At 61.6% G+C, this 16,472-nt stretch overlaps 3 protein-coding genes across 6 annotated transcripts in view; all 3 read left to right on the forward strand.

The window, feature by feature from the left end:
- Window positions 1-3,657, forward strand: part of MAF1 (MAF1 homolog, negative regulator of RNA polymerase III) — a 4,164-nt gene extending 507 nt beyond the window's left edge. The window contains exons 1-9 of one of the 4 annotated variants that reach the window (XM_015590290.2): window positions 846-988; window positions 1,288-1,325; window positions 1,736-1,860; window positions 1,961-2,089; window positions 2,164-2,335; window positions 2,465-2,586; window positions 2,673-2,792; window positions 2,934-3,053; window positions 3,160-3,657. In XM_015590290.2, coding sequence (XP_015445776.1) covers window positions 1,778-1,860; window positions 1,961-2,089; window positions 2,164-2,335; window positions 2,465-2,586; window positions 2,673-2,792; window positions 2,934-3,053; window positions 3,160-3,181 — 768 coding nt within the window. In that variant the 5' untranslated portion in view covers window positions 846-988; window positions 1,288-1,325; window positions 1,736-1,777 and the 3' untranslated portion in view covers window positions 3,182-3,657. Of the gene's footprint in view, window positions 1-845; window positions 989-1,287; window positions 1,326-1,735; window positions 1,861-1,960; window positions 2,090-2,163; window positions 2,336-2,464; window positions 2,587-2,672; window positions 2,793-2,933; window positions 3,054-3,159 lie in introns of those variants that run through there. The other 3 variants (XM_015590289.2, XM_006912975.3, XM_015590291.2) reach the window with 3 other exon arrangements.
- A 97-nt stretch (window positions 3,658-3,754) lies between these two features.
- Window positions 3,755-13,851, forward strand: WDR97 (WD repeat domain 97). The gene is given in 22 exon segments (XM_025047600.1): window positions 3,755-3,912; window positions 4,085-4,215; window positions 4,380-5,008; window positions 5,129-5,250; window positions 5,433-6,129; window positions 6,201-6,343; window positions 6,423-6,659; window positions 6,735-6,825; window positions 7,011-7,143; window positions 7,232-7,353; window positions 7,626-7,686; window positions 7,827-7,976; window positions 8,062-8,155; window positions 8,158-8,318; window positions 8,402-8,527; window positions 8,632-8,715; window positions 9,508-9,569; window positions 9,610-10,195; window positions 10,296-10,505; window positions 10,587-10,708; window positions 10,786-11,462; window positions 11,942-13,851. Coding segments are annotated over 22 exon segments (5,022 nt in total). The 5' UTR covers window positions 3,755-3,782; the 3' UTR covers window positions 12,196-13,851.
- A 2,281-nt stretch (window positions 13,852-16,132) lies between these two features.
- Window positions 16,133-16,472, forward strand: part of HGH1 (HGH1 homolog) — a 3,014-nt gene continuing 2,674 nt past the window's right edge. The window contains exon 1 of the mRNA XM_015590219.2: window positions 16,133-16,470. Coding sequence (XP_015445705.1) covers window positions 16,216-16,470 — 255 coding nt within the window. The 5' untranslated portion in view covers window positions 16,133-16,215. The remainder of the gene's footprint in view (window positions 16,471-16,472) is intronic.

Genomic DNA, 16,472 nt, shown 5'->3' on the forward strand with positions numbered 1-16,472 from the left:
CCGTCCCTGTCCCGGCCCTCCGAGCCCGCTTCCGTGGGCTCGGGCTACTGAGCGCCTGCGCCGGCCGGAAACCGGGGCCGCGAGCCTGAAGTTCCGGCTGAAGCCAGCACGTCGGAGCCCCGGAGGAGGAGGAGACTGACCCTCCCGCTTTGCCAGGATGGACGCGATCTCCAGACAGGGCAGGCGAGGCTGGGGCCAAGTGTCAAGGACAGAAGCGCCAGCCACGACTGGAAGACGGGCGCGGCTCCTTCGTCCTGGAGGCTAGAGTGGGCGGGGCTGCAGACCGGCGGTCCATGTCTACCCCCGGAGCTGGCCGGAGCTGGCCGCCACTCCCAGCTCCTTTCTGGCTAACCCCTCCCGCCGCCAGCTCCGGGGACGGGTCCCGCCCACAGCGCGCTGGTCTGCCAGCAGCTCCCGGGAACCCCGGCGGGCAGTGGGGGCGGGGCAGGGGAAGGCCGTGACCAATGAGCGCAGGGAGAAAGGAGGGTTCGGGCAGCAGAAAAGTGACGGACAGGTGCTGCAGCCAGTAAGAGTGGAAGACAGGACTGAGCGGCGGGTAATGTGCCCAATGGCTCTCCGAGCTTTCGATCCGGCTGCTGGAGCCGGCCATTCAGAGGCGTGGGGCCGGGCCTTGCGAACGCTTGTTTTTGTCCGGTCCGGGGAGGCAGAGGTCGGTCGGTCGTTTGCTAGCTCTGGCGATCTGTGGCGGTCGGCGGGTAGGTCCGTCGCGATAGTCGGGCGCCGTGCAGGGGCGAGGCTATGTCGCGGTGGCAGCCCGGCTGGGCCGGCAGGGCCGGGAGTAACGAGATGTCGCCGCGGAGCTTCTTCCCTTGGATACAGTGCGGCACGAGCGGAGGCCGCGGCGCCGCCCTCCGGTCCTGAGTAGCCCGCGCTGCCCGGAGCCCGCACCGCCTTCTCACCCGCACCGACGCCAACCGACCTGACCCGGCCTGGCTCTGCCCGGCCAGCTAGAGCGCAGCGCAAACAGGTAGGTGCCGGATCTGCGCCCAGTGCCGTCTAGGGGCCTTCAGAACTACAGCCCCCAGCTGGCCTCGCGCGTGCGTGCGTCGGGGGCGCACGGCCTCCCGGGGTTTGTGGTTCGCCGTGGCTCGGCTGGGGTTTCGCTAGGCCCCGGCCGGGAGGCGGGCGCTGCCGGGCCGAGCCGGAGCGCCCTAGCGGCCCGCGGACGGGCGCTTCAGGGGCTGTGGAGCTTCCGTCCGCTCCCGAAGAAACTAGGCACACTTTTAGAGAACGGCAGAGCCTGTAGGTTTTCTTCCCTCTCGCTAGGAAGCATCCCGTAGAGCAGGGAAGAACGCCGCGTCCAGGTGACCGCAGGGCCCGAGCCCCAGGTGTCCCGGTTTCTAACCCTGGCTGAGTCGGGTTGGAGGGGGATTGCAGGCGTCATGACCCTTCGCGGGCTCACAGTGACCATCTTTGTGTCGAGGCACTTCTGTCGGGATGAGGGGTGTTGAGGAAGAGACTAAACCAGGAACCCTGGGTGGGCAGGGTCCCCAGCTGGCCTCCACCTTGGCTCCAAACCTGGAATGAGGGGGGTGGCTGAGCAGGTCCTAGACTTGCCAGCCTCAGGTGACAGGATTCTCTCCCCTAGTGCTGAAGGCTTGGAGCGGGCTGTGGGAGGGCCCCAGCATGTTTACTGTGGTTCCATTTACCGAGAAGAGGGCTGAGGGTGGGGCCCCAGGGGCCAGATGCCCATGGACTGCCCTCCTGTCCCCAGGCAGTACTAGGCCCTGGGAGCTCAGCACCCCTCCCTAAGGACATGAAGCTGTTGGAGAACTCAAGCTTCGAGGCCATCAACTCACAGCTGACTGTGGAGACAGGAGATGCCCACATCATCGGCAGGTGGGGCCGGGGCTCTAGGGGCTGATGTCAGGGGTCACTGCCCTGGCCCTGAGTTGAACCTGGGGGTGGCATGCTCCATGGTCCTGCCTTCTTCCCGTAGGATTGAAAGCTACTCGTGTAAGATGGCGGGAGATGACAAGCACATGTTCAAGCAATTCTGCCAGGAGGGCCAGCCACATGTGCTGGAGGCATTGTCCCCGCCCCAGACCTCTGGCCTCAGCCCCAGCAGGTAAGCTGGGGCGGGGCTGGCCCACTGGGGGCATGGGGTGCAGGGCAGAGCTGGACTGACGCTTCTCTGTGCAGACTAAGCAAGAGCCAAGGTGGTGAGGACGAGGGTCCTCTCAGCGACAAATGCAGCCGAAAGACCCTCTTCTATCTGATCGCCACGCTCAACGAGTCCTTCCGACCTGACTACGACTTCAGTACCGCTCGCAGCCACGAGTTCAGCCGGGAGCCCAGCCTCAGCTGGGTGAGGGCAAGTGGGGAGGGACCCACAGCCCCACAGCTGTCCTCAGTGTTCTCCCCCATTTTCTGTGGCCCTGGGCTCCCCCAGTCTGTGTGTGCCATCCTGGTACCTAGTCAGTCTTGGCTGTGACCATCCTAGGTGGTGAATGCAGTCAACTGCAGTCTGTTCTCAGCCGTGCGGGAAGACTTCAAGGCCCTGAAGCCACAGCTGTGGAACGCAGTGGACGAGGAGATCTGCCTGGCCGAATGTGACATCTACAGGTGGGCTGGCCTCCCTACAGGTGGGCCCTAGGTTTGTGTGGCAGCTGGGCCCTCACACCAGCGGCCTCTGCCCCCACTCTCCCCAGCTACAACCCGGACCTGGACTCGGACCCCTTTGGGGAGGATGGCAGCCTGTGGTCCTTTAACTACTTCTTCTACAACAAGCGGCTGAAACGGGTTGTCTTCTTCAGCTGCCGCTCCATCAGGTTGGCGCCGTCCACGTCCCTCCCCCCAGCTTGCTGTTTGACCCACCCTGCTCCTGACCCTTCCTCCCTGGACATCCTTCCTGGGGTCAGCAGCAGGCTGGGGCAGGCAGTCCTAAGATCGAGTTCACCCCCCTCCTCCAGCGGATCCACCTACACGCCCTCAGAGGCAGGCAACGAGCTGGACATGGAGCTGGGGGAGGAGGATGAGGTGCGCAGAGGCAGTGATGGTGGCCCTGAGGAGCCCAGCACCATGGAGGACAGGTGTGTCCTGGTTCCCTGGAGCCTGGAGTGGGCAGCCCAGGGTGGGCCCTTCTGCCTGGTCTCGCGGTGTTTGTTCCTCAAGGCTCGCTGTGTGCCCCCCACCCAGGGTCCCGGTGATCTGTATGTGACAAGGCGCAGAGGCCGCAGCTTCATCCAGCTTCAACCAGCGCCTGGACCTGCCCACCTGAGGAGCCCCAGGGCCTCCCCAGCTGCTGGCCAGACCCTGGCGCTGCCCACATAGCCCTTTGCTTCCAGCCGACCGATAGCGCTCACCCTCACAGGCTCTGCTGCCCACACTGTGGCTGGACTGGACAGACAGCACAGGGCCTGCTGCGGGGAGCCACTGCCCTGCCCAAACCGACACAGGCAGGGCCAGCTGGACCACAGAGTTTATTTTTGTATTTTGTACCGGCTCAGGCCTCGTCCTGCACACTCCAGCCCAGAAGGCCCGGGACTGGCAGGCGGGCCCCAGCGATTATCCGCCCTGGGCTTGGGCCGGATCCTGGGGCCCACCTGTACCCCCCAACCTCGCCCACTGGGCAGCGTGCACTGAGTGTCACTTTGCAGCAGCTCGTTTGTTTCCAATAAAAGTTTCTGAGACTTACAGTGGACCTGGGCTCTGTGCGGCACTGGGGCGGGGCCTGCGTCGAATGCGCGGCTTGCGTCGCCTGGTATCCTAGCAACAGGCGGTAGGGGGCTGTTAAGCCGCCAAGACCTGCCGCGGCCAAAATGGAGACGGATATATGGAATGCAAGTAACTCCTTTTCAGTAGAAGGCAACAGCCTGGCCCTGGATCCGGACCAGTATGACAGTGATATCGATGACATCCCGGACCCCGGGCTGCTCGAAGAAAAAAATGGTGAGGTGGCCTGGCCTAAGAGCCGGCCTCACTCAGGCACGGGTTCTGTCCACCAAGAACAAGGCTCCCAGGGCAGCCCCCTAACTCACAGGGCTCTCTGGAGGGCTGACCTCTGGGGTTGGTTGGGCACCCAGTGCCACATAGTGACAGCGCTTCCACCGCTGGCCCGCAGAGTCGTCTTTCTCGGAGCCTGCCTCTCAGCTTTTTACCAGGAGCTCACGGTGGCAAAACATGACCCCACGTGCGCGCGCCCGCCAGCTGTGGCTACTCTTGCGTGCAGGCCTGCACGACTTTGTGGAGAAGGTGTGGCCCGGGCCGTCTGCTTTGAAGCCTCTTTCTTGGCCCGGCTCTCCCCCTCGGGGTCCCCAGCATGATCCCAGCAGATCTTCCTGGCTCTCCTAGGCGGGTGTACCGCCTCTCTCCGGTCCCCCCAAGTTGACCGCAGGCTTTCCCACCCCTGCCTGCAGGAAAAGAGAGCCGAGCTGCGCGTGGCACGCTTGACGCACGGACTGGAGCCACTGCGCCGCCTGCAGGTGGCAGCCGGGCTGTGCTCCGTGGCGCAGGACCCAGTGGGTAGACGCTTGGTGGTGCTGGACGGCGCTGGCCGCCTGCACCTGCACAGAGAGGACGGGTGGGCCCACGGGAAGCTGCTGGCCCCCGTGGTGCTCACGGGGTTAGTGACAGTGCTCGGACCACTGGGTTCCGTGGGCCGCTTTGTGGGCTGGGGCCCCAAGGGGCTGGCCATACTAAGGCCCGACCTCAGCCTGCTGTGGCTGAGTGAGCCAGGGCTGGGTAGGGCCCCAGGCCAGGAGCCCATCTGCTGCCTGCCTGTGCCTGACTTGGGGCTGCTGCTAGTGGCGGAGGCAGGCGGCTGCCTAGCACTCTGGAAGTTCCGTTTAGGAGGTCGCTGTCTGGTGCCCAAGGGGTCACCTCTGCAGCCTCTACCAAGCTCCTTGGGTGCGCTTACACGTCTGGCTCTGGGGCCCCTGCCTCCCCACCACGCCTGCTGCTGCTTCGCAGCCTATGGCTCGGCCGTGCTCACCTTTGATCTGCACACCTGGGCTGTCATAGATGTACGCCGGGATCTGCACAAAACGTGAGGGGGTCCCAGGGACTGGGCCCATGAGGCAAGTCCGCGAGGAAAAGACGGTTATGGCAGGGGTGCTCACGGGAGGCGATGCTGAGTTGGAGGGGCCTCTCCCCACTCCACCCCCAGCACCATCTCTGACCTGGCGTACTGCAGAGAGGTTGAGGCCATGGTGACGGCTTCCCGAGACAGCACAGTGAAAGTGTGGGAGGCTGACTGGCAGATCCGGATGGTGTTCGTGGGCCACACAGGTGCGCCATGCCGGCTTCTGAGGCCCGTTGTCTCTCCGCGGCCCTTTGCCTTAAAGAAGTCTGGGCTGTCCAGAATCCCCGTTGGCTCTGGCTGCACTTCTCTGCACTGGCCTCAATCCGGGCTGACGGCTCCCCTTCCCTTGGTCTCAGGTGCACCCAAGTGACCCGCGCCCCTCCCGCAGGCCCGGTGACAGCTATGGTCGTGCTCCCCAACACTTCCCTGGTGCTGTCGGCCTCGCAGGACGGGACGCTGCGCACGTGGGACCTGCAAGCTGCGGCGCAGGTGGGCGAGGTGGCACTGAGCTGCTGGGGCCACGAGGTGCAGTCTGGGCACGTGGACTGCCTACTGGCGCCCGCGGGCCGAGGCTGGCCTGTGCTCTCCTTACGTGCCGGCAGCGTGGAGCTGTGGCGCCTGTGCGAGCTCTACTCGCCGTTGGCGCAGTTGTCCGCGCCAGTGCTTCACCTGCAGGTGGCGCCCGCGCTGCCCATGCCCCTGCACCCACCACTGCCCGTGCGCCTTGTGTGCGCGTGCGCCGACGGCTCGGTCTACCTGGTGTCAGCTGCGACGGGGCGCACCGTGAGCTCACTGCTGCTCGAGCCCGACGACTGCGCGGCCGCCGTGGCCTACTGCCTGCCTCGCGAATTACTGTGGCTGCTGATGCGCTCTGGGGACCTGGTGTGTGCCAATGCGGCACGCTGCCCCATGTACGTGCTGTACCGCACGTGCCCGCCGCCTTCCCCCGAGCCCAGGCCCTGCTGCCTGCACCTCTACAGCCACCTCACAGACCCCGCCAGCGCGTTTTCCACCTGGGAGATGGTGCGCCAGCACGGGGGTGAGCTGTGTCGTAGTGACACCCAGGCCTGGAAGGACAAGAACCGGTGGGTGCCAGAACCGAGGAGGGCCAGGCGAGCCTACAGGGCCCGCACCAACAGGCTACTGTCGCCCGTAGGTACTTGCCTGTGCTGGGGCACACAGATGGCACGCTGTCGGTACTCGAGTTGTGCGCGCCTAAGACTGTCTTCCGCACAGGGGCGCACAGCCCGGGCCCCGTCACCGCCATTGCGTCCACCTTGAACAGCATCGTGTCCTCAGGTCAGTACCTCCCACTCCCACAGCCTGTCTGAGAACCCCTCGCCTCCGCAGAGGCCCAGCCCTGGCTCCGCCCCCATAGGCGGGGACTTGACTGTCAAGATGTGGCGCGTCTTCCCTTATGCTGAGGAGAGCCTGAGCCTGCTGCGCACCTTCTCCTGCTGCCACCCCGCGGAGGTGCTCTGTGCGCTTGGGAAGCGTGTCACTGTGGCCTTTGAGGACCCAGACAGTGCCACCTATGGTTTGGTGCAGTTTGGCCTGGGCCACAGCCGGCGCTGTGATCACCGGCCCCAGGACGACCCCATGGACCACGTCACCGGTGAGGGGGCAGGGCAAAGGTGAAGCCCAGGGTACCCAGTGGCTCTGGTCCCTGACCCTGGGCCCCGGCTCCCAGGCCTATGCTGTTGTCCCACGCTCAAGCTCTACGCCTCCTCCAGCCTGGACTGCACCATCCGCATATGGACCGCGGAGAACCGCCTGCTGCGGTGGGCTGGGGCCCGAAGGGTGGGAGGGCTGGTGGAATGGGAGCCTGGGGGGAGCCAGCTGGGCTCCCCTACCTCTGCCCCCCACCAGGGCCCAGGAGCTGGACGGGGGAGAGGGCCTAGCCCTGCTGCCCACTCCTTGCAGCAAGGCTGGACTCCAGCCGTGCTCGCCGTGCTCACCCCTCCAGGCTCCTGCAGCTGAACGGTGCTCCTCAGGCCCTGACCTTCTGCAGCAACAGCGGTGACCTGGTGCTGGCACTGGGCTCGCGCCTCTGCCTGGTGCCTCACCGGCTCTACCTGCCCACATCCTACCTGGTTAAGGTGTGCGGTGAGCACAGGCTGGGCAGGCGGGGCTGCATGGGCAGACAAGCCTCCCGGCCCAGGGCTCCAGGCTCTTCTCCCTGCTCAGAAGCTGTGTGGTCAGGTTCCTGCCATGGTGGATGACCCTCCCCTGCCGCTGACCAACTTGGAGCCACTGACCTCAGCCCAGCAGCAGAGGCTTGCCAGCCTGCATGGGGTGGCCAGTCTCAGGTCTGCCGGCAGCCCATAGAGTTGTCCTGGAGGCCCCCGCCCTGCTCCTCTGTGTCAGGGCCTGCCTGAGTGTCCCTAGTATGTGGTCCCAGGGCTCCCGGCCACCTCTGGCCACCTCAAACCTGTCCTAGTCCTGGCATCCCCTCTCCCAGCAGCTGTTTCCTGTGCCCCATCAGGGGCCTGGCCACCCTCCTGTGGTATTGTCCCATCCTGTGCCCAACCCCACTGGTGACGCCACTTGGTGTCCCACCTGCACCCATCCCTGTCTGCAGCGCAGCCTTGTCTATCATCCATCACCAGACCGCAGCACCACAGGAGCCACTGCTGGAGGAGGTGATGCCCCACCCCCCACTCCAGTGCCCCAGCCCTGCGGGGTGAAGCTCAGGCCGCTTCTCTTCAGGGCCTGGGGTCACTGCGCTGTCTGGGCAGCACATGACAAGGCTCGAGTACAGCTGACCCCTTACTCCCCCCAGGACCTGGAGACCTTAGTTGCCCGGGACCAAGACCTTCAGCAGCTGAGACAGGGGCTGGTGGTCCCAGCGGCCCAGCCCCCCCTCTCCTGGCACCAGCGCCAGGAGGCCTTTGAAAACTACCTTCATCTGGTCTGCAGCCCAGCCCTGCTGGTGGGTGTGGGACCGCCCCATCCCCCAGCCCCACCCCCCCCCACCTTTGGCCTCGGCACACCCACCTGCCCACTTCTGCTCCCAGGGCACGCATTCTGGAAAAGAGATCCAGCAAGAGGGCACCGTAACCCCCCCCACGGAGAGAGAGACCTGGGACGTATGTGCCTTGCCCAGAGCTGCCCCAGTCTCAGGGAGGCTGGGGTCTGCACTAAAGTCCCCACAGTGCTGACAACCCTGCCCCCACAGGACCTGAGGGCCCTGGGCCTGGGCTTTGCCCGCCAGCCCCGAGCCTCCTTACCCATCCCACCCTCTCGCCGGCGTGTGCACAGCAAGGCTTCCCAGGTGAGGCCTCCTGCCCCTCCCACCCCGTGTCCTGACCTTGTGACCCTGCCCAGTGCCCTCTGACTCCTCCTCTCACGCCTCAGCTGCTGGCCACCTCCTCCCTGAGCTGCTACCTGGGCCTCAGTCTGGATCTGCAGCTGCAGTGGGAGCAGCTCCACAGGGAGAGACCTGCAACTCCGGTCCCACCATGCTCCCACCTGCAGCGCAGGGTGAGGGACCCAGGCAAGCGGGGTGCTGTCCACCCAGGGAAGAGCTGCCAGGGTCCTGGGGTCCGTGCTCAGAGGAGGGGCTCTGAGCCCTGTCCCATCCCCAGGTCTCCCTGCTGCTGGAAAGGCGGCCCAAGGAGCCACTCTCCAACCTCAGGGGCTTCTTTCCAGCAACTGTTCAGCCCTACAAGGTGAGACACACACCCATACTCCCCAGAGGCTCCTCCCTCCAGGTGGCACCCTTCTTGTGCACCCCATCTTCCCTTTGCTGCAAACCCTTGTGTCCACATCAGACTTGAGGCCATGCCCACCTGCAGCCCTTGCCCACCCCCTCCCAGCCCCCCGGTTTTGATGCCACTGCTCCCTGTGGGCCTGGTCTGCTTGTACTCTGGAGGCAAACATGGGGCAAAGCCAGAGCCTCTGCCAGCTGGTTGTGCCCTGTACCCTCCCTAGCAGAAGTGCTAGTGAGCGGGTCCCCCATGGGCTTTGTCTGGGAGGCCACAGTCCCCTCCCTTCAGGGCAGCAAAGTCAACAGGAGCTGGCCCCTCGAATCCACTGCCTTCCCACCCCAGATGCCCAGACAGGCCCCAAGGTCTGCCCCAGCACGAGTGTGGCACTGTCACTTGCCCAGGAGGCCACTGATCCTGCCAGCTGCTGCACATGTCCTCAAGCCCAGACAGCCCTCTCAGGCTTCTGCCCCCCTTGTAGACACCTGTGCCCCAGGACCGGGGGCCATGTCCAGTGGGAAGCATGTGGGGTGTCAGGGTGGCCCTCTCCGTCCTCAGTTTCCACGGCGCTCACTAACTGCGCCCCCGGATTTCTGAAGGATCCCCGCTGGTCTGTGTTTTGGGCGTGTGGAGCCCAGCTTGGCTGTTGGCGACCAGCAGGCAGAGCTGGGCTGGTGCCTGGTGCTCAGCCAGGGCGGTCTCCGGGATGGGGCGGAATTCGGGTTCACGGCCCACCCTGCCGTGCTCCACCCCCAGTACTTGCAGCGGCCCATCCACTTCCCGGGCTGGATCCCCAACTCCGCGGTGCTGCAGCGGATGTGGCAGCCTTGGGAGGTCGGTGGCAGCGGAGCCCACACCCAGCTTGCCAGCCGCCCCACACTCCAGGCAAGCGGCGAGCCAGGGGGGGCTCTGCGGGAGGGGCCAAGGCCTCAGGGCTCGCCAGCGGCCACTCGCGCTCTCCCCTTCGCAGCCCAGCGGGAGCCAGGACGACCTGTGGCTGCAGCGGCGCCGGCGGCGCCACGCCAAGTGGCAGCAGAAGCTGATCCACTGGCTGGGTGAGGAGGCGAGTGAGGACGAGGGCGAGGAGCTGATTCTGGAGTGGGCCTCAGAGTCTCTGAGCCCCCAGGAACAGCTCTACCCCAAGCCGCTGGGGTCTGAGGAGCTGGCGACTCAGGTGGGCGCCCGGACAGGGCTACGGCGGGAGGGGCGGGTCAGAAAGGCGGGACCTGCAGCTGCCGCCCCCCCTTCCCCTCAGAGCTTTCAGCTCTTGACCCAGAGGCGCTCCGGCGAGGTTGACGTCAGGACCGAGACCTACCTCCGCCGCTTCCGTTACCGATACGGGCGCTCACTCTGGCAAGAAAGCTACGAGCATCTGCCCAGGTTCCTGCAATTTTTCGTCGTCCAGAACTGGTTCAGAAAGCTGTTCCCCATCTTCAACCTTGAGGTTCGGGGAGTCTCGGACCCCTGGGAAGCACGGGCTGGGGTCGAGGGCGGAAGGAGACTGGGGTGCCCCGGGGCAGGGCCTCAGCGCGCCGCCCCTGCAGTCGTACCCCGAGATGTACCCCGAGATGCTCACGGTGGAAGGCCTGGCCTCGCTGTTGATGGGCCTTCTGGAGAAGGTAGCCTGGGTCGACCGCGTGCACATCCTGCACGCCCTGCTGAGGCTGCTGCCAGACATGAGCAAAGACCTCTGTAACCTGCTGCACAGCCTCCTCCTGCGCCTGCTCAACCTGGACCCGCCCCCCAGCCTCCAGGTGCACCCCTAGCCCAGCCCCGCCCCGCCGGCCACGCCCTGGGCCCCGGGCACCAACCGCGCTCCACCTGTCTGCGCTCAGGACAGGACACAGAAGCAGTTCGTGATTCTGGCGCTGCAGCTGCTCCTGGCCTGCTCCCTGGAGTCCCACGACGTGGTGCTGGAGCTCATGTCCTACTTCCTCTACTCGCCAGCCTCCTGCCGGTGAGGCCCCTCCGCCTGCCCCCCTCCCCCGCGGGGGAATGGGGCGGGCCCAGAATAAGGCGACTCACCTGTCGCAGGCCCGAACTCAAGAAGCTGCTGGATGGGCTAGGCCTTCAGGACCCGGAGGGTTTCCTTTTCAAGGAGATGATAACCTGGCTCCAGGGCCCCGATCTCGACTCTAAGTCCATAGTGCGCAACTGCTGTTGCCAGAAGCTGGAGGACATGATCCAGCGCCTGCAGGTCTGGGTGGCAGGGGTGGGGTGGGCCACTTGCCCGGTGGAGCCTCTTGCCTTGTCCCAAGGTTTTCCCCACGTCCAGGGAGGAGAGCCAGGTGAGGCCTGTAGGCTCCTGCCTTGCTCTAGCTGTGTGCCTCCCCTGCCCCTGGAGACCCCATCTCGCGGTCTTCCTGCTCCCCTCCGGGAGGGTGTCGGCAGAGGGGGCAGGCTCGGAGCCGGGAATAGCACCACTCAGGCCTCCTGGGGGAGGGCAGGCTCTGCGCTGGGCCCTGGTGCCTCCTCCACCAGCCACTCCCCGGCAGATGGAGACCTTGAAGGGGACGGTAGCCAAGCTGTCGGATGTGCTGCCCAAAGTCTCCGATACCTCATCGCTCTCATCCGCGCCCAAGGAGGCCTCGTCGCAGATATCCATGGTGTCCGTGACATCCTCCACCCGGACCCCCTCGCTGGCGGTCCCTGGGGAGGCGAGCTTGGCCACCTTGGAGTTCAAGGCCCAGTGGCTGTTGTCACAGGCGCACGTCCATAAGACCAAACGCACGCTCTCAGAGGCACTGCTGCCCTTCACCCTCCTGCCTGACGTCCGCCTGCGCTCCTCGGCGCCCGCCGTGCTACCGGACCAGCCACTGCCTCTGGAGAAGACGCACTGGTCACAGTCGAAGGTGCTGGACCTGGAGCCCATCGATGCACTCAACTTCTTCTGCCAGCAGTATCGGGCGCAGCAGGGCTCCCCGCAGGAGGAGTTTGCGCGCCACAGCCTGAGCCCAGCCGCCCCGGAGCTCAACGCCGTGGTGCCGCAGCCCCGAGACCGCCTGTGAGCCCCCGCAGGGCTTCCGGGCAGGGCGGGGCCTGTGCAGGGTGTCCGAGGGCCTGGCCAGGTCCGACCCATCTCCTCACCCCCAGGCACCCGCCCATCTTACGGCTTCAGGAGACCAAGATGCAGAGGTGGCCAATGGACCTGAGGGGTGAGTGGGGACAGGGGTAGAGCCTGGGGCCTGACCTCCACCCCCACCCCAGCCCGGGTCCCACTTGGCTGTCCTGCTGGCCCCAGGCCAGATGGTGTCCCGGCTCTGGAAGAGCCGCACCCTCGATGGCTCGATCCGGATGCTGAAGCTGCCACTGCCACGGGTGGACCTGCAGCCTTTCCCCCCGGACTGGCCCAGGCCTGCCCGGCCGCTGCCCCCGCTGCTCCTGCAGCCCGCCCTGCAGCGCTACTTCCTGCCGGATGACGCGGACCCCGGCAGCTCCAGCTGAACTGGCCGGTGGCCTCCTCTCCCTCCCAGCGTGGGGCTGGGATGCAGCCCTTCGCCCAGCTGTTTGCCCCTGGCCAAGGCCAGGGGCTGAAATAAAGTCCAGAGGGCTATGGCCAGCAAAGCGGATGCCACCTTTGTGTTTGGGGGCCTCTGGAGTGAGCAGGGATGTCTGGCTGGTGCATCATGACCTGCTGGGGCCAGTCGTGTGTGGGAGGCAGGGGCTGGGGGCATGGTGGGCTTGGGTGAGACAGGATCGGGGTGGGCCTGTCGACCGGAGCAGGGCCCCACAGCATGGGTGTGTCCCTGCTCAGGCGCTCAGCCAATGCTTGTCAGTAGATCACTGGGATAAGGTGAGAAAGGGTACTAGTGTGCTAGGTATGCAGGGAGGGCGAGGGCCTGGGTGGCCACAGGTGTGCGGGTGGCGGCAGTTGCCTTTCGATGCAGATGAAACCAGGAGTCTGTCAGAGCTTTGTCACCTTTAGACTGGAAAGCAGAAGAGTCGATGGGAGGCCCCAATTGCCTTATCCAATAAGCAGTAAAGAAGCAGCATCCTCATGACCTTTCAGCCTGAGGTCGCCAGGAGGCGGTTCTTGTCTTGAAGTGCAGGGTCCAGGGCTGAGCTGCTTTCTAGACAGCCGTGACCTTGCAGGGACACTCGTGCGCATTGGCCATCTGGGCTGTCTGTGAAGGCCGGCCTCGCTTTCCACGCCTTTCTGTGGGGCTGCCTGAGCAGCGGTTGCTTTCCTGTGAGAGTTCTCAGCCTCTGAGAACGTTTCTTCCCCATGGTTCTGTGGCCACAGCTGGTCTCCCCCACCTTCCCACAAGTCGCCAGCTGTGCAGGGCTCTGGTTAGGGAGCTACCGTGTGGGTGGCTCTTTCTGACGCTGAAACGCGGCCTGGAGAGCTGCAAGACCTGGCATTTTGGTAAAAGGAACTGCGTGGCTTGTGGCAGTCTGCTTCTGCAGGTTTTCACATTTTAAACTACAAAAGCAATGCATGCTTTTAAAAATACAAACATGAAAAAGATTTGACTGAAAAGCAAAAAAAAAACCATGAGAAAGTAAGGCAAGTGTAAACTGGTCAAAAAAAAAACAAACTGCTAATCATACAGGAAACTATTAAGATATTTAATACATATTAACATACAATTATTTTGAAATTAAGAAATTTGTTCACCTAAATATACCATTTCGATTGTGGTATCGGTTACCTGGACCCACACTTGATGAAATGGCAGAGAACCACACATACCTTGGTTTTGACACTGTATTATGGCTACGTAAGATGTAACCATCGAGGTACGCAGAGGAGGCAAATTTATAGAGACAGAAAGTAGATTAGAGGCCACTGCGGGGTGGGGAGAAGGCGGGTGGGAAATTAATACTCAAAAGTTACAGTTTCCGCTCCTGGATGACAAAGCTTCAGAAGTATACAGTGGTGATGGCTGCGCAACATTGTGAGTGTAATTAATGCCACTAATTGTACACTTAAAAATGGTTTAAACGGCCAATTTTGTTATATGTATTTTACTACTGTGTAAAAAAAAATCAGTGACGTGTAACATACCGAAAGTTGCTGAATAGAAATGGGTGCTTCGTATGGTATGTGAATTATATCTCAATAAAGATATTTTTAAAACACACAGGAACTTCCTTGAAGGGGCTTCCAGTGGCCAAATTGAAGACAGTTTGAGGATCAAAATAATGGGAATAAAGCATTGTGTTTATTTGACTAAAATAGGAATCCATGAGTCCTCGTCAACATAAGTAAACAAATAGGGCAAGAGAAAGGTTTTTTGATAAACGATGAAATCAGAAAATCGCCATTTGGCAACCATGGTAATAACTGAGAAAAACAATACATGCAAAGCCAGCGAGTGAAAGGTGGATGAGGAATGTTTACATAGTCTCAAATTATTGTCTCATAAAATATTTATTAAATACAAAGAGATAAAGAGCAACCTCACCGTGAAGAAGCCTGAGCAACTCCAGCTTAATTAACTGATCAAAAACATCTCCAGCGCTGGGACACATTGACACAGTGCCACCTGATGAGATGCCATGACAAGAACCCAGCTTCGCCTCATGCTATCCCTGCCACGAATGAATAACCTGAATCTAAGCATGAGGCAACCAGACACGTGTGAGTCCACGGACACGCTATACAATAGCTGGCCGTGGTCTGTCAGTGCCGAGGGCACAAAAGTCAAAGACAGACTGAAGAGACGTGACAACACCTGTTAAAAGGTCATTCCTGGGATAACGTATGAGTGGAGATTTGAGGTCTCTGGGTTAAGGGTATATGGGAGTTCTTTGCACAGCTCTCGTCAAAGACTTCATATCTTTTCATTTATTCTGGGAACATGTAAGTCTCCCCAGTTGGTGATCACTGTCAGCACTAGTGGACATCGGTGGGCCCTGAATGTGCACATTTTTGTCTCAGTCAAAAGGACCTACCAGAGGGCATCATTTACCCGAGTTATCCGTAATATTTTAATTCCATTCCTTGAGAAATGCTCACCTCTGTGGGCAGGACGTGTGTCCGAAGCATGTGGTTTCCTTGGAGAGGCAGGCACTTCCTTGGACTTGTCCCCCCTCCTCCTCATGGGACTTTCCATGGGACTTCCATGTGAGAGTAGGTCAGGATGGAGGCTATGAAGTGCCCTTCTCACGGGTCTCAGGGGCAAATCCCAGCTCTTGGACCTTGTGACCTGTGGATTTCAGGGGCACACAGTTCCCTGAGTGGCTATCCACGCATTGCTGCCCCTGGAGGCTTTGTGCTAGCCCTCGGTGTGAAATAAAAATAACATCAATCTAGTAAGGGGCTTATGACCTATGTAAAAGTCAAGTACATAGCAAATAATCCACGAGTCAAAGAATAAACGAGGGGAAAAAACTTGGTAATAGAAAAGATTTCAAATCGACGACCTCAGCTTCTACCCTTAGAAATTAGACAAAGAACAGCAAAGGAATCAGAAGAAAGGAAATAGTAAAGTAAAAGTGGAAATCAATGAAATTGAAAAAGAAAATAGAGAAAAATTTGGAATCCAAAAGGTAGTTCTTTTAGAAGATCAGTAAAGTTGACAAATTCCTGGCAAGAGTGACCAAAAGATAAAACATAAATTACCCATATCAAGCATGAGAGAGGTGACACCACTACAGATTCTACATGTTAACAGGACAGTAAGGGAACATTATGAAGAGCTTTATGCCAATGAATTCAGCAATTCAGATGAAATGGACTCCTTTCCTGAAAGACACGAACTACCTAAGAAAAAAAACGACAACCCGAATAGCCATGAATCTATCCAAGGAACTGAACTTGTAGTTGAAGAATCTTCCCAGAAAGAATTTCAGGCCCAGATGACTTCACTGGGGAGTTCTACCAGACATTCAGGGAAGAAATAGCATCAGTTTTGTGAACTGTTGCAAAAATCTGAAGAGAAGGGAATAGTCTTTTATCTTTCTCAGGTTGGCATCATTACCCTGACACCAAAATCAGACGACGACAATACTAGAAAACTACAGACAATATCCCTCATGGACACATGCAAAAATTCTAAACGAAACTTTTGCCAACTAAAGACAATAATATATAAAAACTAAAAATTATGAGCACGAGGAGGTTATGCCAAGAATACAGGGCTGCTCTAACATTCCAAAGCCAGTCCAGGTCACTGACCACGTGTCTTCGCCCCATCCATGACGGGAGAGGGCCGATATAATCAGCCGAGTGCCAGCGGGCCACACCGAGGGCTGGAGGCACACAGGGCGGGGAGTGGGCGGGGGTGGCGAGCGTACAATGTTTGTCCCTACGTGACCCCCACCACCGCCTCTTACGGCGCCTAGTCCCACAACCCCCGGCCTCGGCGTGGCCCCGCCCCTGGCGCAGAGTCGCAGCCTCGGATTGGTCGCCGTGGCTTCCGCGTCCTGGTGGGCGGGTCCACGGCGCGCGCGGCGGCGCGGGGCGGAGCGCAGGGATCCTTCGGGAACCGTGCGGGTGCCTGCGAAGGGCGAGTTGGCATGGGGGAGACCTCGGCGGACACCGGAGCTCCGGCCGGTGGCGTCGGCCCCGCAGGGTCGCTGATTCCGGAGGCGGAGGCAGCGAAGCTGCTGCCTTTCCTGGCGTCCGGGGCGCGGGCGGACCTGCAGGCGGCGGCAGCAAGACATGTGCTGGCGCTGACCGGCTCGGGGCCAGGCCGGACGCTGCTGGCTGGCCAGGCGGCTCTGCTGCGGGCACTGGTCGACTTGGCGGTGGCCCCGGCCCCGGCCAGCGACGC

The sequence above is a fragment of the Pteropus alecto genome, unplaced genomic scaffold, assembly GCF_000325575.1.
Source record: "Pteropus alecto unplaced genomic scaffold, ASM32557v1 scaffold105, whole genome shotgun sequence".
In the NCBI taxonomy this organism is placed as follows: Eukaryota; Metazoa; Chordata; class Mammalia; order Chiroptera; family Pteropodidae; genus Pteropus; species Pteropus alecto.